This window comes from Pelophylax lessonae (genome assembly GCF_965119305.1).
Source record: "Pelophylax lessonae genome assembly, chromosome: 1".
Classification (NCBI taxonomy): domain Eukaryota; kingdom Metazoa; phylum Chordata; class Amphibia; order Anura; family Ranidae; genus Pelophylax; species Pelophylax lessonae.
Genome location: NC_138768.1, coordinates 370,924,232 through 370,947,243, shown reverse-complemented (window position 1 = coordinate 370,947,243; position 23,012 = coordinate 370,924,232). Strand labels below are relative to the sequence as shown.

The window sequence follows — 23,012 nt, the reverse complement described above, 5'->3', positions numbered from 1 at the left end:
ACGTCAGAAGGAGAAGACCGGAGAAAGAAGATGTCAGAAGAAGAAGACCGGATAAAGAAGATGTCAGAAGAAAAAGACCAGAGAAAGAAGATGTCAGAAGAAGAAGACCGGATAAAGAAGATGTCAGAAGAAAAAGACCAGAGAAAGAAGATGTCAGAAGAAGACAGGAGGAAGAAGATGTCAGAGGAAGGAGGCTGAAAAAAAAAAAAAAACTCACTGGAGCTACGACGGGGACATTCTTCAATTTAAGAAAGGACTTGTCAAAAACCATCTTTGTTGTAATACTACACTTTATTTTTTTTTATTTTTTTGGGTGCATGAAGATCAGAAGTAAAGGATATTTGGAACAACAATTGGATTGCATCTTCTATTATTTTATGGATACTTTGTGGTAATAAGGGAGTGCCACAATAGATGTAATCTTTGCGCAAAGAGATCTACACAGCAGAGGTGTCCCACCTTGAAATTGTGTGTGTGTGTGTGTGTGTGTGTGTGTATATATATATAATATGCAAGAAAAAGTATGTGAACCCTTTGGAATGATATGGATTTCTGCACAAATTGGTCATAAATGTGATCTGATCATCATCTAAGTCACAACAATAGACAATCACAGACTGCTTAAACTAATAACACACAAAGAATGAAATGTTGCCATGTTTTTATTGAACACACCATGTAAACATTCACAGTGCAGGTGGAAAAGGTATGTGAACCCTTGGATTTAATAACTGGTTGAACCTCCTTTGGCAGCAATAACTTCAACCAAACGTTTCCTGTAGTTGCAGATCAGACGTGCACAACGGTCAGGAGTAATTCTTGACCATTCCTCTTTACAGAACTATTTCAGTTCAGCAATATTCTTGGGATGTCTGCTGTGAATCGCTTTCTTGAGGTCATGCCACAGCATCTCAATCGGGTTGAGGTCAGGACTCTGACTGGGCCTCTTCAGAAGGTGTATTTTCTTCTGTTTAAGCCATTCTGTTGATTTACGTCTATGCTTTGGGTCATTGTCCTGTTGCAACACCTATCTTCTGTTGAGCTTCAGCTGGTAGACAGATGACCTTAAGTTCTCCTGCAAAATGTCTTGATAAACTTGGGAATTTTTCCTTCGATGATAGCAATCCGTCCAGGCCCTGATGCAGCAAAGCAGCCCCAAACCACGATGCCCCCACCACCATACTTCACAGTTGGGATGAGGTTTTGATGTTGGTGTGCTGTGCCTCTTTTTTGCCACACATAGTGTTGTGTGTTTCTTCCAAACAACTTAACTTTGGTTTCATCTGTCCACAGAATATTTTGCCAGTACTGCTGTGGAACATCCAGGTGCTCTTGTGCAAACTGTAAACATGCAGCAATGTTTTGTTTGGACAGCAGTGGCTTCCTCTGTGGAATCCTCCCATGAAATCCATTCTTGTTTAGTGTTTTATGTATTGTAGATTCGCAGGGATGTTAGCATTTGCCAGTGACGTTTGTAAGTCTTTAGCTGACACTAGGATTCTTCGTCACCTCATTGAGCTGTCTGCACTGTGCTCTTGCATTCATCTTTACAGGACGGCCACTCCTAGGGAGAGTAGCAGCAGTGCTGAACTTTCTCCATTTATAGACAATTTGTCTTACCGTGGACTGATGAACAGCAAGGCTTTTGGAGATACTTTTATAACCCTTTCCAGCTTTATGCAAGTCAACAATTCTTAATCATAGGTCTTCTGAGAGCTCTTTTGTGCGAGCCATCATTCACATCAGGCAATTCTTCTTGTGAAAAGCAAACCCTGAACTGGTGTGTGTTTTTTATAGGGCAGGGCAGCTGTAACCAACACCTCCAATCTCATCTCATTGATTGGACTCCAGTTGGCTGACATCTCACTTCAATTAGCTCTTGGAGATGTCATTAGTCCAGGGGTTCACATACTTTTTCCACCTGCACTGTGAATGTTTACATTGTGTGTTCAGTAATAACATGGCAACATTTCATTCTTTGTGTGTTATTAGTTTAAGCAGACTGTGATTGTCTATTGTTGTGACTTAGATGATGATCAGATCACATTTTATGACCAATTTGTGCAGAAATCCATATCATTCCAAAGGGTTCACATACTTTTTCTTACAGCTGTATATATATTCTTCTGTTGAAATTATAACAATTTGTGCTTAATCTATAAATCTATGTCCATGTTTGAACCCGTAGGAAATACCTATAGGAAATTTCATGTGCTTGTAAATTCATAAAAAAAAAAAAAAAAAAAAAAAGGAAGTCTATTGATAACGCTTTTCACTAAGTTTTCACTGTTCAAAAAAATGTACTTATTCCTCTAGGTACAAAGCATCTGGGAATCTGGTCATAACACGTGAAATTCAAGTGTCAAATAACCATTCAACATGGTACATTAATGGAAGGAGTGCCTCCCTAAAATCGGTTGAAGAAGAGGTGGCTGCAATGAACATCCAAGTAGGAAATCTTTGTCAGTTTCTGCCACAGGTATGTAAAAGATAAGGAGGTGCTTTTGTGCAAACAAAAAAATCTTCAACTGTGTCTATTCTAGAATAGCAAACGCCTTGCATGATATTTAAACTAAAAGTAGCAACATCAATAATGCTTTGTGGCTGTTGATAAGTGCTTGAAAAAAAAAAAAGGGGTTCTAAATTTATATACTGTATGTTGACCCGTTTTGATTTTTTTAAATCTTTTATAACCACTTCATTACCTGGCACTTTTATCCCTTTCTGCCCAGGCCAATTTTCAGCTTCCAGCACTGTCACACTTTTTTTTTCATTTGTTATTTTGCTCACACAACTAGAGCTTTCTTTTGGTGGTATTTAATCACCACTGGATTTTTTATTTTTTGCTTAATAAACAAAAAAAAGACCGAAAATTGTTCTACATTTCTGGTATAAAATTTTGGGGGAAAAAATTGTTCTTCATAAATTTCGGCCAAAATGTATAATGCTTATTTCTTTGATGAAAATAGTCCAAATCAGTGTATATTATTTAGTCTGTTGGAAAGTTAGAGTCCACAAACTAAACAGATAGCTAGTAATACAATCATACACAATGGATGGTTTGAAAGGAAGCCATCCATTGTTTACAACTGTAATGTGACCTGCTGTGATTGGTCACATGGTACCATCAGCGGGCCAGTACAGGGATCAGTCATCAGCTGTGTTCCGGTGGACACAGCCGGTGACAGATCCTGATGCAGCATGGACCCATGGGGTGCGATCCGGAAGGACATCATTTGACGTCCACTTAGATCGACAAGATGCCAGCCTTGATCTTGCTATAGCCTTGGCAGGAATTGATTAAAGCGGAACTAAACCCTTCAGTTTAGCGGTTTCCCAAAACAGTTACTTTCGAGACATGCTGTAAATGACAACTGTCACAGCTACTTTTGCTGTCAGCCAAATTGTCAAGCCCTCAAGTGTTATAACTGGTCACCTGTGCAGCACTATGCAGCACTTGCGTGCAGATCAAAGAGATGCTAAGATGGCATCTCCTTGGCTATAAAGGATACAAAGGTTTAGTTCCGCTTTAGGTTTCTAATGATGTTTTACTTGATATGTCTTTAATAAATAAGTGGCTATGCTATGTGATTTCTTAGTGGTGATTTTTATCAATTTAAACTTTTTTTTTTTAGGATAAAGTTGGAGAATTTGCCAAATTATCTAAAACTGAGCTCTTGGAAGCAACAGAGAAGTCCATTGGTCCTCCAGAAATGCACCGATTTCACTGTGAACTAAAAAACTGCAGAGAAAAGGAAAAAGAACTTGAGGTACTCTATAAGCATGAGCTATTTTGTGTGGATATAAATGATACATACCAAATTTGTTGGCTTAGCTTGTTAGCCGTAATTAAAGACCATTAAGCCCATTACAAAACGGTAATTAACATTTCTTTCGTTTTTACAAGCCTTTTAACATTTCATTTATTTTTTACAAGTCTTCATTTACAGCATATTATTCCCCACTTTTACATGCGGACCAAGCTATCCAGCAAAAGTTACAGGGGGGTTGAAACAAACAATATAACACTGGTAGGGGTACTTAAAAAAATTCAACGTTTATTCAAACGATTTAAACTAGTGATCGGCCAATATTGGTTTTTCGTTGCCAATACCGATATTTTGGTGATCTATCGGTATCGGCCGATATTTTGTACATTTAAAATTTTGCAAAATAAATACACATTTCGATACAAATCTGTTACTAAACCTGTTCATTTTTATTTATTAACATTTTTAACATTAAGAGCTCGTTCTTCACAACTTAACTGCATGAAAACTGATAGGAAAACTGCACTTGCTGGGACATCAGTTTCACATCATCTGATTGTAACTGATGCATAAACTGCTGCAGTAGTGCATTCACTCACTGCAAAAATTTTAAATCACTACTGCAGTGCAGTCAGTGCAAAACTGCTAGAAAAAAAGCTAGACAGTGGATTGGAGTCAGTGGACTACCGCTGCAGTAGTGCACTCACTACAATGATTTTAAATCACTATTGCAGTGCAGTCAGTGCAAAACTGCTAGAAAAAAAGCTAGACAGTGGATTGGACTGGAGTCAGTGGAATACTGCTGCAGTAGTGCACTCACTGCAACTACTGCAGTCAGTGCAAAACTGCTAGAAAAAAGGCTAGACAGTGAATTGGAGTGGACACTAGTACTACTACACTTTTCAATACTCCCAGTTAAGTAGAACAATATTATACTGCAGAAAGCAGAACATTTCAGCATGTCCATGGTCCCCTGTTAAACGGCTTTTGTTTTGTTCATATAATGCTGCCACTTCATTAACATGCTCACTTGGTACAGGAGGAGAGGAGGACAGAGGAGTAGAGAGAGAGAGGTATCTTCTAGCATGGGAAGAAAGTCTTTTGTAGCATGCCTCATTTTCTTTCCAACACTGAAGAGGATCACCACTTCTTCTGTCAATTACTGGTTCCTTCAAATAGAGATGAAGTTCATCATCTAGGCTCATTATTGCAGATTCAGAAGAAATTGAATCCTCCGCATGAGGCCCCAATAAAACACTGAAAATGACATGATCAATTCGACCACGATGAAGAAGATTTCGTTGTCGTATTTTTGGACATTTTTTTGTTTTTGCAGCATGCTGTTCTTTCAGATTATAAAAATGCTGTTCTGGACTTGTCTTTTCGACAGGAACCTCCTGTTGAATATCTTCTGCCAGCCATTGTTTTGCCTTGGCCAATACATCATCAGAAGAGAAAGCATGATTCTTGTATCGAGGATTCTTAAGACTTGCAAGCACAAAACATATATCAATCAAAGCTCTTTGGCTTGGCAGACCATCATTTGAAAGTTGGAGGGTGTTGTATGCCATGATGCCGAGGTCTGACATATCAGCAACCCTTATTCCTTTCCGCATGTTTGCTCCGCTGTCTCGAAGTAGCACAAGCATCACTCGGTCTTTGTGGATTCCCCAGTATTTAAGCATGCCTAGAAACATTTCTCTACTGAATACAAAAGTGATGCAAGGATCCCACACGGAGTCCAACACCAATTGCCTTTTTGTCCATCCGCTGTCAACGAAGTGGCATGTAAGAATCTTTAGTGACTCTGACTCTGTTTTTCCTTACCAGCAGTCAGTCGTGAATGAGAGTGGGTTGCCAGCATTCTCTGGTTGGAGCATAGCCTTTTACTTTCTCAACGACCTTTTGGTGAATCTTTCCCAGCATTTCGGCTCGATAATACTTCTCACTCTTCAGTGTGTAGCTTGGCTCAAGTATGGACATCAACTGCTTAAATCCTGAGGCAGACACCATTGTAAATGGCTGGTTATCAGTGACCATCATCTCTGTGATTACTCTGTCCAGCAGTTCGGATCTTCCATCTGATTCTGAATCTAGACCGTGACACCTGTTTTTTTTCTGAAACATATCTGTTATTGTTACCTGGGATAGTGGAGGAGGTACTTCTAAATCACATTGATATTCATTTTGTTTTTTCTGTTACATATAGTTACATAGTTACATAGTAGGCGAGGTTGAATAAAGACAATAGTCCATCCAGTTCAACCTGTGTAGGTGTGTGTGACTGTAATCATCTAACATAGCCCTCAATCTCCTGATCCTTGAGATGTAAGTCTAAGAGTCTTTTGAAAGTCACCATACTACCCGCAGAAACCACCTCTTGTGGTAGACAATTCCACAATCTTGTAGCCCTAACAGTAAAGAACCCCCCACGTTGCCTGAGGTTAAAACGCTTCTCCTCTAATCGCATTGTATGTCCTCGAGTCCTCATGCAATTCCTTCGAATGAACAGCTTTTCTTCTAAGCTGAGATCCCCATTAAGATATTTATAAATTGCTATCATGTCCCCTCTCAGACGTCTTTTCTCCAGGGAAAATAAATCGAGCGATTGCAGCCGCTCTTCATAGGTAAGGTCCTCCAACCCCCTAATCAGTTTAGTTGCCCTTCTCTGGACTTTCTCCAGCTCCAACACATCCCTCCTGAGGACTGGCGACCAGAACTGGACAGAATACTCCAGATGCGGTCGGACCAGAGTTTTATAAAGTGGAAGGATTATAGTCTTATCTCTGGAATACATCCCTTTCTTTATGTATGCTAATATTCTGTTGGCTTTGGAAGCTGCCGCTTGGCATTGCATGCTGTTGCCTAATCTATCATCAACTAAGACTCCCAAATCTTTCTCCATTTTTGATTCCCCCAAGGGTTCCCCTCCTAACGTGTATTGTGTTTTTATGTTTTTGGTCCCCAAGTGCAAAACCTTACACTTCTCCACATTAAACCTCATTTGCCATGTCGTTGCCCACTCCGTAATTTTGTCCAGGTCATTCTGTAGGATATCTGCTTCATGCTGTGCAGTTATTGCCCTGGCCAATTTTGTGTCATCTGCAAAAACTGATAACGAACTACTGATCCCTTCCTCAATGCTGTTTATGAATAAATTGAACAAGGTTGGTCCCAGGACTGAGCCCTGGGGCACCCCGCTTACTACCTCAGACCAGTCTGAGTATGCGCTGTTTATTACTACCCTTTGGACACGGCCTTTTAGCCAATTCCGTATCCAAGAGCAAACCCTGCTGTCGATACCTGCAGACCTTATTTTATAAATTAAGCGCTTGTGGGGAACTGTATCAAACGCCTTAGCGAAATCCAAGTACACCACATCCACTGGTCTCCCCCTATCTAGCTCACAGCTCACTTCCTCGTAGAATGCTAAGAGATTGGTTTGACAAGAACGCCCATTTGTAAACCCGTGCTGGTTACTACTGATGATGTTGTTGTCTTTAGCATACTCTACGATATAGTCCCTTATCATCCCCTCCAAAAGTTTACATATTATTGATGTCAGACTGACAGGCCTATAATTTCCCGGGATATGTCTCTGGCCCTTTTTGAATATCGGAATCACGTTAGCCTTCCTCCAATCCCCTGGTACATCTCCTGTCCTAATACTGTCAGCAAAGATCAGGAACAGTGGTCTAGATATAACCATACTGAGTTCCTTGAGCACTCTCGGATGTACGCCATCCGGGCCTGGTGATTTGTTTGTGTTAAGTTTATCCAGTCTTTCCCTGATTTCCCCCTCTGTTAGCCATAGTGGCAAGTCCTGTGTATTACTACTAACCATACAGTCATGGTCAGTGTACCCTTCCTTTTCCTGCGTAAAGACTGACGAGAAAAAAGAATTCAGCACGGTTGCTTTTTCAGTGTCCTCTGTAACCATCCTCCCATCATCGTTAATTATGTGTGCAATATGCTCTGCCCTAGTTTTTTTGCTGTTGATATATTTAAAGAATTTCTTTGGGTTTTTTTTACTATCCTCCGCTATTTGTCTCTCAAAGTTGATTTTAGCCATCTTGATTTCGTGTTTACACTTCTTATTTTCCTCCTTGTATTGCTGGAAGGCCGATACTGTGCCCTCTGATTTATATTTCTTGAAGGCCAATTTTTTTCCCCTAATAAGTTTTTTAACGCTACGGTTTAGCCAGCCAGGTTTGGCTTTGTCTCTTCTAAATTTATTCCCCATAGGAATGCACTGCAAGATGCCTTTGCTTAATATTGTTCTAAAGCATTCCCATTTTTCCTCTGTGGTCAGTGATCCCAGGGTTTGGTCCCAGTTTACCCTTTCCATCAATGAGTACAATTTTGGAAAGTCTGCCCTTCTGAAGTTTAGGGTTCTTATGTTCCCCACTTGCCTTTTTATATTGTTATTTATACTAAATGTGATCATCCTGTGATCGCTAGAGCCCAGGTTGTCCTGGACTCCTACCTCCGAGATTATGTCTGGGTCATTAGTGATCAATAGATCCAGGATAGCATTCTCTCTAGTAGGGGAATCCACCAACTGCGACATGTAGTTATCCTGTAAGGTTTCCGTGAATAGCCGGGCCTTATGCGAGTGTGCAGTCCCCTCTTCCCAGTCAATGTCGGGATAATTGAAGTCCCCCAATATGATGACTGATCCTAGTTTTGCCGCTTTACCTATTAGTGCTAAAAATTCCAGCTCTACCTCCTCCCCTTGGTTAGGTGGCCTATAGCAAACCCCCACAACTACTTTTCCCTTATCTTCTTCCCTATCGAGTTCAACCCACACAGATTCTAAATCCATGCTCATCCCATCCGTAATGTCACTCCTTTCTAGCACCTTTATATTGTTCTTGACATAGAGACATACCCCTCCCCCTCTTTTACCAACCCTGTCCTTCCGGTACACCGAATACCCTTGGATATTGGCCAGCCAGTCATGTGAGGGGTCGAACCAAGTCTCCGCTATTCCCACAAGGTCTATGTCTTCCTCATGTACTAACATTTCCAACTCATCCATCTTATTAGCTAGGCTCCTGGCATTAGCATATACCCCTCTTAGTTTTACGGAAGTTAAACGTGATTGGCGGTTTTGTTTATTTCTGTTTGGTCTGCTGTTCTCCCGCACAGACCCGCCAATTGATGTTGTTGACCTACTGTCGCTGTTGACCCTACAACTGCCTTCAGTCCTCTGCTCCCTCCTGACTGATTCTACTTCTGAGCCCTCCCCCCCGTCTCCTAGTTTAAAAGCCCCTCCAACTCGGTGGCCATCTTTCTCCCCAAAAGAGCTGTACCGTCCCCATTAAGGTGCAGCCCATCCTTACTAAAGAGCCGGTAGCCGACTGAGAAGTCAGCCCAGTTCTCCAGGAACCCAAACCCCTCCTTCCTACACCAATTCCTCAGCCACTTGTTAACTTCCCTAAGCTCCTTCTGCCTCTCCTGTGTGGCTCGAGGTACAGGCAGTATTTCAGAGAAAACCACCTTGGAGGTCCTTTTCCTCAATCTATTACCTAAGTCCCTGAAATCGTTCTTAAGGATCCTCCACCTACCATTAACTTTGTCATTAGTGCCCACATGCACCATGACCGCTGGGTCATCCCCAGCCCCGCCCAACAATCTGTCTGCCAGATCTGCGATGTGCCGAACTCGGGCGCCCGGTAAACAACAAACTGTTCGGTTCACGAGATCTTTTTTACAGATTTCCCTCTCTGTCCTCTTGATAATTGAGTCCCCAACTACCACAACCTGTCTAACCTTTCCTGCGTTACGGCCCCCCTTCTTCCTGGAGCCGTCCCTCCCCTGGCAGCTGGGGGAGGGCGCATGCTCCAGCTCTGCCACCCCTGAGTTGATATCCCCCTCAACCTGCAACTCAGCAAACATGTTAGGGTGTACCAACTCAGGACTGGCCTCCCTGACTCTCCTCCCCCTAACATTCCTAACAGTCACCCAGCTGCGTACCTCTGCTGCTTGCGTCTCCTCTATTCCTTCCTCCTCTATGCTGACCCCTGCCAGCGCCTGCTGGGTAATGTCCAAGCTCCTTTTCAGGTTGTAGATGCCACGCAGTCTTGTCACTGTGTTCTCTAGATCCACGATGTGGGCTTCCAGAGCAACAAGTCGCTCACATCTTGCACAGCAGTATTCGTCCTCGATTGTTTCATCAAGGAACGCATACATGCCGCAAGAAGTGCACTGAGTGGCATCCCCAATCCTGTCGGACATTATTACCCACTACTCTATGGGGATAATATTAACGACCTGCTCTTCCTTACCTACACTACCTCTAACTTCCCTGGTACAAAACCTGGGGTACCCACCAGTCGCTAATACCCTCACCAGTCACTAGATACTCACCAGTCGCAAGGATCCTCACCAGTCGCAAGGATCCTCACCAGTCGCAAGGATACTCACCAGTCGCAAGATACTCACCAGTCGCAAGATACTCACCAGTCGCAAGATACTCACCAGTCGCAAGATACTCACCAGTCGCAAGATACTCACCAGTCGCAAGATACTCACCAGTCGCAAAGATACTCACCAGTCGCAAAGATACTCACCAGTCGCAAAGATACTCACCAGTCGCAAAGATACTCACCAGTCGCAAAGATACTCACCAGTCGCAAGCTACTTCACCAGTCGCAAGGATACTCACCAGTCGCAAGGATACTCACCAGTCGCAAGGATACTCACCAGTCGCAAGGATACTCACCAGTCGCAAGGATACTCACCAGTCGCAAGATACTCACCAGTCGCAAAGATACTCACCAGTCGCAAAGATACTCACCAGTCGCAAAGATACTCACCAGTCGCAAGGACACTCACCAGTCGCAAAGATACTTCCAGTCGCAAAGCTACTCACCAGTCGCAATGATACTCACCAGTCGCAAAGATACTCACCAGTCGCAAAGATACTCACCAGTCGCAAGGATACTCACCAGTCGCAAGGATACTCACCAGTCGCAAGGATACTCACCAGTCGCAAGGACACTCACCAGTCGCAAAGATACTCACCAGTCGCAAGATACTCACCAGTCGCAAGTTACTTCACCAGTCGCAAGGATACTCACCAGTGCAAGGATATTCACCAGTTGCAAGGATACTCACCAGTTGCAAGGATACTCACCCGTCACAAGGTACTCACCAGTCGCAAGGATACTCACCAGTCGCAAGGATACTCACCAGTCGCAAGGATACTCACCAGTCGCAATGATACTCACCAGTCGCAAAGATACTCACCAGTCGCAAAGATACTCCCCAGTCGCAAGGACACTCACCAGTCGCAAAGATACTCACCAGTCGCAAAGATACTCACCAGTCGCAATGATACTCACCAGTCGCAAAGATACTCACCAGTCGCAGGGATACTCACCAGTCGCAAGGATACTCACCAGTCGCAAGGACACTCACCAGTCGCAAAGATACTCACCAGTCGCAAAGATACTCACCAGTCGCAAAGATACTCACCAGTCGCAAAGATACTCACCAGTCGCAAGGACACTCACCAGTCGCAAAGATACTCACCAGTTGCAAGGACACTCACCAGTCGCAAGGACACTCACCAGTCGCAAGGATACTCACCAGTCGCAAGGATACTCACCAGTCGCAAGGACACTCACCAGTCGCAAGATACTCACCAGTCGCAAGGATACTCACCAGTCGCAAGGATACTCACCAGTCGCAAGGACACTCACCAGTCGCAAAGATACTCACCAGTCGCAAAGATACTCACCAGTCGCAAGGATACTTACCAGTCGCAAGGATACTTACCAGGTACTCAGTTGCAGAGACAGTCACACAGCAGTCAGTCGCAGTACAGACAAACAGCTATTGATTTCTTACAGAGTACAGTCACACAGCTTTCCCCCTGTTTGCAGCTGCTGCTCTACTCACAGCTGCTGACACACACACACACACACACACACACACTGGGACGGATGTCTCCTCCTCCTCACTGGGCACGGACGGTCCTCCTCCTCTTCTTCCAGGCACTAAGGAAGGCGGGTTCTGACCTCCGCCGCTCTCTGCCTCGGCTCCCGTCCTCCACCTCCGCTCAGTTGCTGGTCCCTGCACGGTGCACCCGCACCCCTTGTGCGGCTTCCCCCGCACGTGTCCCCGCAGCTCCTCTTCCTTCCTCCTCTCTCCCTTGCCGCACGAACCGCACGAACCCTCTGTGCTGCATGATATAATTGAATATGATGAACTCTTAGATGGGCCCAATGATTTGACGTATTTTTGCAGTTACTGATCCCATGTTTATATTGTTTGTGTATGCGTTGCACACTGCTGCTTTTTCTGGAGATGTTTAAGACGAGAAATGGTCCCAGACCACACTTTTACTTTTTCTGTCCTCATCAATCTCCATTGCAATTTGAAAGAGACAATGAAGTTTTGGTGGCTGGCTGGCACCCTGTTTTGGGTTGGTGGCTGACGCCTGGCAGTGTGGGTGGCTTGGTGTCACCCTGTTGTGGGTGGCTGGGTTGCTGGAACACTGTGGTGGGTGGCTTGCTGGAGAATTGTGGTAGGTGGCTGGTTTGATGTCACCCTGTTGTTGGTGGCTGGCTTGCTGGAACACTGTGGTGGGTGGGTGGCTGGCTTGCTGGAACACTGTGGTGGGTGGCTGGCTTGGTGTCACCCTGTTGTGGGTGGCTGGCTTGCTGGAACACTGTGGTAGGTGGCTGGCTTTCTGGAACACTGTGGTGGGTGGCTGGCTTGGTGTCACCCTGTTGTGGGTGGCTGGCTTGCTGGAACACTGTGGTAGGTGGCTGGCTTTCTGGAACACTGTGGTGGGTGGCTGGCTTGGTGTCACCCTGTTGTGGGTGGCTGGCTTGCTGCAACACTGTGGTGGGTGGTTGGGTTGGTGTCAACCTGTTGTGGGTGGCTGGCTTGCTGGAACACTGTGGTGGGTGACTGACTTGCTGGAACACTGTGGTGGGTGGCTGGCTTGCTGAAACATTGTGGTGGGTGGCTGGCTTGGTGTCACCCTGTTGTGGTTGGCTGGCTTGGTGTCACCCTGTTGTGGTTGGCTGGCTTGCTGGAACACTGTGGTGGGTGGCTGGCTTGGTGTCACCCTGTTGTGGGTGGCTGGCTTGCTGGAACACTGTGGTGGGTAGCTGACTTGGAGTCACTCTGTGGTGGGTGGCTGGCTTTGTGTCGCCCTGTTGTGGTTGGCTGGCTTTGTGTCGCCCTGTTGTGGGCGGCTGGCTTGGTGTCGCCCTGTTGTGGGTGGCTGGCTTGGTGTCGCCCTGTTGTGGGTGGCTGGCTTGGTGTCGCCCTGTTGTGGGTGGCTGCCTGGCTTGCTGGAACACTTTGATGTTTGGCTGGCTTGGTGTCACCCTGTTGTGGGTGGCTTGCTTGGTGTCACCCTGTTGTGGGTGGCTGGCTTAGTGTCACCCTGTTGTGGGTGGCTGGCTTGCTGGAACACTGTGGTGGGTGGCTGCCTTGCTTGGTGTCACCCTGTTGTGGGTGGCCGGCTTGGTGTCACTCACCCTGGCCTGTTGTGGGTGGCTGGCTTGCTGGAACACTGTGTGGTGGCGAGTGGCTGGCTTGGTGTCACCTGTGGGTGGCTTGCTGGATCCCTGATGAGGGGTGGGTGGCTGGCTGCTTGCACTCTGTTGTGGAGTGGGTGGCTGGCTGGCACTCTGTGGTGGCTGGCTGGCTGGCACCCTGTGGTGGGTGGCTGAGGCCAGGGCCTGTGTGTGGCTGCCTGGCACCGTAAGCACCGTGACCAGACTGCAGCTGGCTGCACACGAGGCTGACCGAGGCGTGGGAGATGGTCTTAGAAGGTAGAACGTGTGCAACGTGCGGAGAATGACGTCAAGTGTGCGCCGCGCAGGTGTGGGAGGCGGTTTTGTGTGCAGCGCAATGTACGCAATGACGTCACGACAAGATCGGCAATATCGGTAACTTCCGGGGCCGATTCCGATACATCGGGGAAAGTGCATACCGGCCCTCGATGTATCGGTGTCTCCGATAATCGGTCGATCCCTATTTTAAACCTTCTTCTTTTTTTTTTTTTTTATTATGTTACTGTACCTGCTTAGCCCCCTGAATACTGCTACTTTTGTTTGTTTGTGTGTGTGTGTTTTTTTTTTTTTTTATAAAAATGGGGTTTCAAGTGCCACTAACCACTAATGACTGGGAATTTTTTACAGCAAAAAAAAAAAGAAATGTAAATAGAAGCAATCACAATTTTTTGGTCTTTCTTGCTTAACATCAGGAGGGCCACAATTACCTGCTAATAAATAAATGAAAGTAATAATCCTAACATAATAATAATAATACCAGTACAAGTTTACCTCACTTTAAAGGGTAACTCCACTTTTGTGGGGGGGAAAAAAAACAAAGCATTTACAATTGCAACACAAATCATATCGTAATTGAATGTTATTAAAAATGACCTTTCCTTTTCAATCTGCAGCTGTTGTAATTTTCTGAAAATGCAATAAAATATGGCTACCTGGAGGTGTTATGTACACTGAATGTGTACTGACCGCCCCCCAGAAACATTATTTCCTGCTTGTGTGATTGGCTCACCAATTTTCCCAGAAGTCTGCCTTAAGCTACAAGTCAGATTTCTGGTATCCCCTGCAACAAAAATTTTATTTTTGGTGAGATACTCCCAATAGGAACACATCTAAAGGGATGCAGGTCCAGCAGCTTTCCTCAGTGTCCCACAACTGCCACAGCTGATTGATAATTATGAAACCACTCCCATTAGATCCCCTCAGCACAGAGGCAAGGAGGAACAAACAATGATTCCTTCAGAATAACAAAAGGTGGGAATCTGCAACAACGTTTGTTAAAATCCCTGCAATTTACAGAGATCACTCATAGGGGAATGTATTTTTTTTTCAACAAAAGTGGAGTTACGTTTTAAGGTGCTTCACTAATGCAAAGCCAGTTTACCCTGAGGGTGCACGTGGCTGAGGATTCGGATTTTACTGCCCCCTCCCCCATCCTGGCACCCAAAGGTGGCTGACACCAGCCCTGCCAGCCTGCATGGTCTGAAGATGAGGTTCATGCTCTTGGGGGAGATGGGGTTCCCATCCCCAGGGGAAATGGGGTCCCTGTCCTCAGGGGAGATGGGGTACCTAATAGGGTCCCCCCCTTATTGCAGTGTCCCCTGCACCCCCTCTCCCCACTGCGGTGTCCTCTGCACCCCACACAAACACACACACTGTAGGTAGAACTCTCCTACCTTACACAACTGTACAACAGAGCAGAGATCGGCCGGTATTACGGGGCTGGATGGGGGTGGGAACTGCTGAAGTTAACTTTTCACATTAACCACTTGCTGACCGCCGCACGACTATTTACTGCGGCAGCCTGGCTCTCCTGGGCAAACCAACGTAGGGCTACGTCGCTCGCCCAGGAGCCTCTAGGGGGCGAGCACGTGCCGCCGGAGGCGCGCTCCCGTCCCCGCTCGTTCCCTGACATCCCCGCGCGAGTGACCGGCGGCTCCGATGTCCGCCGGTCACTCGCGATCTCCCGCTGGAGAGGGGGGAAGGTAGGTGGCTAATGTAAACAAAGCCGCCTGTCATTCTCCCTGATCTAACTGCAGAGACTACACGATCCTACTATGTAGCTGTTGCACACACAGCCACATCCAATGACAGTTAGAATCATGCCCTTAGGGACACACTTAACCCCTCCCTCTCCAATAAAGTTTACCCCTTCCCTCCCAGTGTAATTTTTACAGTAACAGTGCATATGTATAGCACTGATTACTGTAGTAATGTCACTGGTACCCCCAAAAGTGTCAAAAATGTCAGTCAAAGGTCCGATCTGTCGGCCGCAATGTCGCAGTCCCGCAAAAAAAATCGCAGATCGCCGCCATTACTCGTTAAAAAAAAAAAACAATAAAAATGACCTAAATCTTTCCCTTAGTTAGTAAACGCAATAACTTTTGCGCAAACCAATCAAAATACGCTTTTTGCGATTTTTTTTTTTTTTTTTTTTTTTTTTTTTACCAAACATATGTAGCAGAAAACAAATTTGGCCTAAAATGTTAAAAAATTTTGATTTTTACATTTTTTTTTTGGGGGGGGGGGGATTTCATATAAAAAAAATGTGAAAAATATTGTTATTTTTGCAAAATTGTTGCTCTTTTTTTGTTTATAGCGCATGATCAAAAAATCGCACAGGTGATCAAATACCACCAAAAGAAAGCTCTGTGGGAAAAAAAAGACGTCAATTTCGTTTAGGTACAGCGTCGCACGACTGCGCAATTGTCCGTTAAAGTCTCGCAGTGCCGAATCGCAAAATAGGCCCTGGTCAGGAAGGGGGTAAAATCTTCCGGGGCTTAAGTGGTTAATTTAGTCAACGAAAATATTTTAGTCGACGAAATTAACACTGCTGCTGTTTAATGTATGTGAAAAATCAACTCCAGCAGCTCCCGCCCCTATTTAGCCCTGTGATACCGGCCACTGTCCAATGAAGAAGAGAGTGGCGAAAATGTCAGTGAGCCGGGTGCACATGGGCACTGACGGGCTGGACATTTTGCAGTGGCAGGTCGGATGCGGGCCATAGGTTGTCGACCCCTGCATTACATAATAGAAAAAACATGCACTAGATTTTAAATGCTACCAAAAGAAAAATGATAATATATATATTTGGGTACAGTGTTGCATGACTGGGTAATTGTCAGTCAAACTATCAGAGCATTAAAAACTGAAACATGGCGTGGTAACAAAAGCGTATATACTACTTGAGTACTGCTAGTACTGAAGTGGTTAACAGGTTTTTGCTTGAGACTTTGTCCCTCTAAAACTTCTTTAAAATAGAACTGCAGTGTAATTCAGTAAGTAAAGCCTAAGTGTTGCTGAAATAACAGAAAAATCAGCACAAGGAATATAACTTATTAGGATGTGTTCCTTATGCTTATTCCTATTCTTTTAGTTGAAGCCTTCCTCTGTTCCTGCTCCTCCACCACCCCTACTGCTGTAAACTTTCTTCCCAGCTGCTACATTCATAGAAGCTATACTACAACGTCTAAGAGTAAAGTAAGATCTATAAATGAAGGGGGCAGAACCATCACTCATCCGTCTATCTTCCTTTCAAAGATTTTGTTCCATTCATAGAAGCTGTAGTAAGGCTTTTATGAATGGAGAAGCTAGGCAAAAAGGATGGGCTTAGTTGGACTTTCTTGATGAGAGCCCGTGAGCCCCTTAGTTGTATTACCTTCGCTGCACCAAAAAATTGCTTGGGGGGGTGTTTGTTGCACTTCCATTGTGGTGTTAAAAATCCTGCTTGCTGCATTTTTTGTCAGTTACAAAAACCGCACCAAAAACGCAACTCCCTGTTGAAATGCAGTAAAAAGGCAGCAAGAGCGCTTCAATAACACACCCGTGTTGCATTTTTTTTAAAGCAGTTTTTGAGTTACATGACCTTTTGAAAAACACACCATAATCACAGTAAGTGCCGGATCACACTATTGCAATCACAGACATTGCATATGATTCGGAGCGCACTGCTCCTAAAATCACATGCAATGTCTGTATGGCTGAATTCACACCGCAATCGCAGTGAACACGCACAGGACCCTTTTTTTGGTCCGCAGCAGAATCAGATCGCATGGTGGTTCACACTAGTGCGATCCGATTCCTGTGCGAACTGTCAGATCGCACTGCGATATGCGATCTAATCTGGGGTAGTCGTTAACCTTGAATTGACACCCTCAGTGTGTTACATAGGGCAGTGTGAACTGCCTGTGCTGCGGATGCGATGTGGGAACACGCGGTATATTCGCAGTGTTCCCACATCACAATAGTGTGAAAAGGAACTAAAAGCGTTTTCGGCAAGTTAGCACTGTTTTCTCTTCTCGGCAAAATGCAGATAACGCCATTTTCGGCCCATATGTTTCGGCCTCCGAAAATTTTGGCACATCTCTAGTTATTGTATGTATGTGCATGAATATTTATATTTTATGTTCTGCAATTTTTGTGGAAAAATTCCTGAAATTCTATCTAGTGTGAATTCGTCCAAAGTCTTTATCCTTGCAAAGCTCTTTTTAGATAGGGAAAACAATGTTGAAATTGTGGTGATTTCGGTAGCTCCTAGTGACTTTTTTTGAATTTTTCAGAATAAATGTAAAGGTCACGAAGAGGTTTTAGAAAAATTGAAGCAAGGAAATGAACGCTACAAGCAGGATGTTGAGAGATATTATGAAAGGAAGCGTCACCTTGATAAAATCAAGATGCTGGAGAGGAAACGACCTTGGGTGGTAAGATTCCCTTTTAATTTACATTTTTTGTTGACTGTGTGTCTAAAAAGTTCAGTGAATGATATAAAAAAACAAACAAAACAGAATTACCTTTTTATTGGCCTTCAAAATAATCGCCATCCTTTACAACCACGGTTTTGGCAACGTTCATAAAGCTTTTGGAAACTGTCAGCAAAGCCTTCTTTAGGAATCGATCGCAGTACCGCTGTCACACATTCTTAGATTACCACCACGTCTGAAAAACGTGCGCCTTTCGTGAAAGAAGGGAAAACCGAAAGAAGTCCGTAGGCACCAGATCAGGGGAGTACAGTGGATGATCGAGAACAGGTACACTGCACTGAGCCAAAAATTGGTACACACTGATTGAACAGTGCGCAGGCGCGTTATCCCACTGTCCAGTCCTGTGCAACTCTGGCTGAATACGGCGAATGCACCATAGCAACTGTTTCAAAACTTCCTCGTAGAATGCGGTGTTCACTGTTTTACCCACAGGAATAACTTCCTTCTGGATGATGTCAGTATAAAGGAATAGTAGTGGTTAAAAAAAAAAAAGAAATTGTGGGTTTAAATCCTTTCCTTTTTTTTTTTCTCTCCTTTAAGTGGGCATGGCGGGGTATGTCCTATGCCTACATACATTTGCTAATGGGCGTCCCATATTCCCATTTTAAAAAAGTTGGAAGGTATGTACTGTTGTATGTTTTTTGCTATTGGCTTCATGTTATACTTTCCCTCATTAGGAATATGAAAATTGCCGTCAACAATATGAAGAAGTGAAACAAAAACGTGATAAGTTAAAAGAAGAACTTAAGAGAAAACAAGAATATCAAGCGCCTCTGAATCAACAAATCCAGCAGTATGATAAGCAGCAAAAGCAAATCGATGCAAGAATTAAAGAAAAAGTAAGTGCTCACTGATGTTCCTGTACACGAGGAAGCTTACAAACCAGGATGCTTACAGAGTGCCCAAAGTATTGGGAAGGATGGGGGCATGGTGGGCTCCATAGAGTTTCAGAGGCAGTATGTTGGCAGCTGGAGGCACCTGCTATATACAGTACCTGCCACTTCAGAAATTTTTGTCCCACTGTAGAGTTAACATGTAATAAGTTTAAAAACATTAAGCGTGATGTTCCTGCTGTAGAGCTGACGCAGCAATACACTGTTGCTGTTATCTATATTGAGCAGAAAAGTATCTGTGCACCTTCCTGATTTAGTTTCACTTTTACAGCAGCCTCACTTTCCCTGGAAAGCAACTTCAATCCCTTGTCCGATGACTGTGAGTTATTGACTCCTGAGGCATTCTCATTGGACAGTGGAAGATCACAGACAGGGCATAGCCATAAAGACCGTCCCTCTTAGATTGTAAGCTCTAACGAGCAGGGTCCTCTGATTCCTACTGTATTAAAGTGTATTGTATTAGTACTGTCTACCCTCAAGATGTAAAGTGCTGCGTAAATGGTTGGCGCTATATAAATACTATATAATAATAATATAGCAAGTCTCAGTAGCGAAATAGCATTAAAGTGATATTAAACACACACTGTTTAACTTACATTGTCCCTTTTATTTCTGTATGTGGATGATAGCACTGTAATTATTTTAATTAATAAAAAAAAAAAAAAAGTAAGTACCTATTTTCAAAGCGATATAAAGCTGTCACATGGCCCAGCTCTTTCCCAGCCTATCTGCAAGGAAACCTAAGCAGGAGGAGGTTCTAGTCCTCTGCTTCTGGTCATATGTTCAAAAAAAGTAGCCTTTGAGATACAGAATAAAAATAAATTATTAAGATCAATAAACTGTATTAAATCATCGTCCAAATATATATTTGGAATCAAATCTTCATAATTTTTGGCAATTACATGGTGTGGGCAGATTTCTTTCAGTCACAGTCTGTGTCACGCCCCTCCAGCCTGTAAATTAGAATAACAGGGAGATGAAGTCTCCATCAATTTACATGTATTATATTGTCTCCATTGTGTTTAGCTGGTTAGTGGGTATGGAGGAGAAGGGAGGGAGTGGGTTGCCATTTACAACTGTGTGTATGCCCACATGTGTGACTATAGTCACATGGGCTGCTCAGATGTGAGGGGGAGGAAATGCCCCGCATAGAAACTCTCTGTAAACTAAGCATGTGCAATAAATGAAAACAAAAACCCTTGCACACAACTATGTGAAAATAAAATGCAATATAAAAAATAGGGTGCTGCTGCTGAAATCTGAAATTATACCACTCATTTCAATGTGCTAAAATATTGCAACCTAAAGTGATTCTGTGCCACACTTGTGTTCCACTATATAGACGATTATACATATATAACAATACAAAAGTCCAACATGCATCAAATATGTAGAATAAAGTCCTCCTATAATTCCAAAACTGAAAAGATGAAAAAAGAAAGTCCAAGTGTCTGTGCTTTACAACAACAAAATCCACTGGAAAGTGCTTGTTCCTTTTATATTATACACACTATATGTAACCACCACCATTAGCCGCTTACTTACCGTTGTGACCTATAAGTATATGGGTTTTATGCACTTGTCCCTCTAAGGGTAATCTATGGATGCAGTCAGATCCTTCCTGTATCTCCTACAGATCTGCTTTCTGCTTTCACTGTATAACATTCACCATCTCCGCGAACGCAAACTCCAAAATAAAGCCTAAAAAAACAATCCTAGTGCTTTCCATAAAACAAACCCTATTTATTAAAAAATAGCCACTCACTTTTAAAATTACACTATAGGCTGGTGCACAGAAGACAAATGGCATGTGTAATATTTTTTTTAATCCACCATCCAGCGAGCACAGCCATTGTTCCTCCCAAATGTTGTCTCTGTTTCCATTTGAATGAGGATATTGTGCTGCCGTCCTTGTGTCCCAGGCCGGCTCATCCCAGGGAATTTGCCTTTTTTACTCTGGATGTTGTTTGGCAGCCACTGAGTCCCTTCAGGGCGGTCAGACTCCCTCTTTGTGATTATGGACGGGCTGCGGAAGGGGCTTTCTGCTTCCTCTGCTACCATATCCAGATGGATGAGACAGATGGTGACCCAGGCTTATTCACTTACGGGTCTGATTCCCCCCTTCCCTGTGACGACACATTTTACTCGGGCACTTAGTGCTTCTTGGGCCTTCTGGTCGTCGGTGCATACTTTTTCAAAGTTTTACAAAGTGAATGTTTTTGGCATCTGCAAAGTTTTTTTGAGCTGTGATTTAGAGGATCTGTTTTTCCCTCTTAAGGTTTATTTTAGGTTGGGCTCCTGTTCTAGTTGAGCTACTGTTACCTGGATTGGCTTGTGTTTTAGCTTTGGATTTGTTATTCCCACCCCTCATGTTTGGCACTGCTTTGGGACGCCCCTACGGTAAAGAATATGGAGCTGTGTCTGTCAATGAATGGAAGAGAAAATAGGATTTTTGTACTCCATAAAATACTTTTCTCTGAGTTTGACAGACACAGCACCCACCCCTGTAAGGAGTTTTTATGCGTCTGTTACTGCTTGTTACAAAACTGAGCATCTCTAAGCAGAGAGGGGAGAAAAAAATTCTGGCTACACCCATGGGCAGTTCCAGAGATTATACTCCCTCTCTCTGCTGTAGCCACTCAGTTTTTGTTTTCTTCCTAGTCAGGAGTAAGGAGTAAGTACTTAGTTCCTTGCTGGGATCTTTGGTAATTTTTTCTTTTTTAGATAGAATTTTATTTTATTTTTTTCCTGGATTTTTCCTGTGAGATCTACAATCAACTGCCGGACTGGGCGACGGGCTGAATAATCTTGATCCAGTAGTCACCCCAATCTGGCCACCGAGCGTGCGCAGACCTCAGCTCCGTCCTAGGTCGGCGGTGACATGGCCCCACTGGACGGGGGCTAGCCTGCGAGATAAATGCCTCGCGAGGTCGCATACGCACGGGTCTCGGCCCGAGTCGCAGTGTTCCTCCTGGCTGCCAGCCCCCTCCCCCCATTTAGATGGAGAGGGGTTCTGCCTGGAGCGGTGCCCTCCTGGTATGGTGAGAGCTGCCCCCCCCTCTCCTCCTGTAGGGTTTTGGGGTAGACGTGTTCCCCTCCTGGACGTGGTGCCCCTCCTTCCCCCAGGCATCCCCGCCTTGCCGAGTCCCTCATCCTACCAGCCCCCCCCCTTCTGCATACGCTGGGGCTGTTTGGGTAGTCTGGCCACTTTCCTAGGTTTGGGGGCAGGGTGGTGACTGGCAATGGGGGCCGGGGGGGGGGTGCGCCACAGGCGACCGGACAATCGACTGTGCATGGGGGGGGGGTTTGTACCGGGTGGGGGGTCCTGCCAGGGTCCCCTATCCTGCCTGGATCTGTCCTTGAGGCCTGCTCTCCCAATACTGGGACCCTGTATGCCTCGGGCCGCCATTTTGTTGTAGCCTGTGTGTTCTATACACAGCGACCTATGTTTGTGTAGTCCGGCAGCCATTTTTCTGTGGTTTGCCATTGAAAATAGCGGCGGCAATGACAGTGGAGCCCTGTGGGCAGTGCTTTTGGTGGTGGGAGCCCATCCTCATCCCCTGGTGCTGACTCCTGGATCATTTTACTTCCTGATCGCTGCATGTGTAGTGCAGATTATCCTGCTGGCTGCAGGTGCTTGTCTCTGCGGGTGGTGAGTCTGGTGGGGTCCTCTCCCTCTCTGCTGGAGCTCGCTGGTGCTTTGTGCCTGGCGGCCAGGTGGTGCTGCCAGTGGGGTGGGGGTTGTCCCTTAGCAGTGTTTAAAAATTTTTTGTGGGGTCCCCCTGGTGACTTATGGAGTCTTTGGAGAACACCACCCGATCCCCTCCCTCAGAGGAGATCCCCTTACCTGATCTCCCCTCTGCACTTATGGTGGTCCTGGAGTCCCTTGTGTCCCAGGTGGGGGTGGCTTGCGGGCAGCGGGCTAGCAAAAAGCGCCCCCTCGGTTTCCCCTGCCTCATCTGTCTCATCAGATCCTGAATCTGATTCGGCCACCGCGGACGTGGGTCCCCTTGCTGGGTCTGCAACCAATGCGACCGGAATCCTCTGATA

At 44.9% G+C, this 23,012-nt stretch overlaps 1 protein-coding gene across 1 annotated transcript in view; it reads left to right on the top strand.

Annotated features, from left to right (window-relative positions):
* The window catches only part of SMC5 (structural maintenance of chromosomes 5), a 193,865-nt gene that overhangs the window by 15,800 nt on the left and 155,053 nt on the right, over positions 1 to 23,012 (top strand). Inside the window, exons 4-7 of the mRNA XM_082243764.1 lie at positions 2,317 to 2,479; positions 3,636 to 3,770; positions 17,869 to 18,009; positions 18,747 to 18,908. Of these exons, the coding sequence (XP_082099890.1) occupies positions 2,317 to 2,479; positions 3,636 to 3,770; positions 17,869 to 18,009; positions 18,747 to 18,908 (601 nt within the window). The remainder of the gene's footprint in view (positions 1 to 2,316; positions 2,480 to 3,635; positions 3,771 to 17,868; positions 18,010 to 18,746; positions 18,909 to 23,012) is intronic.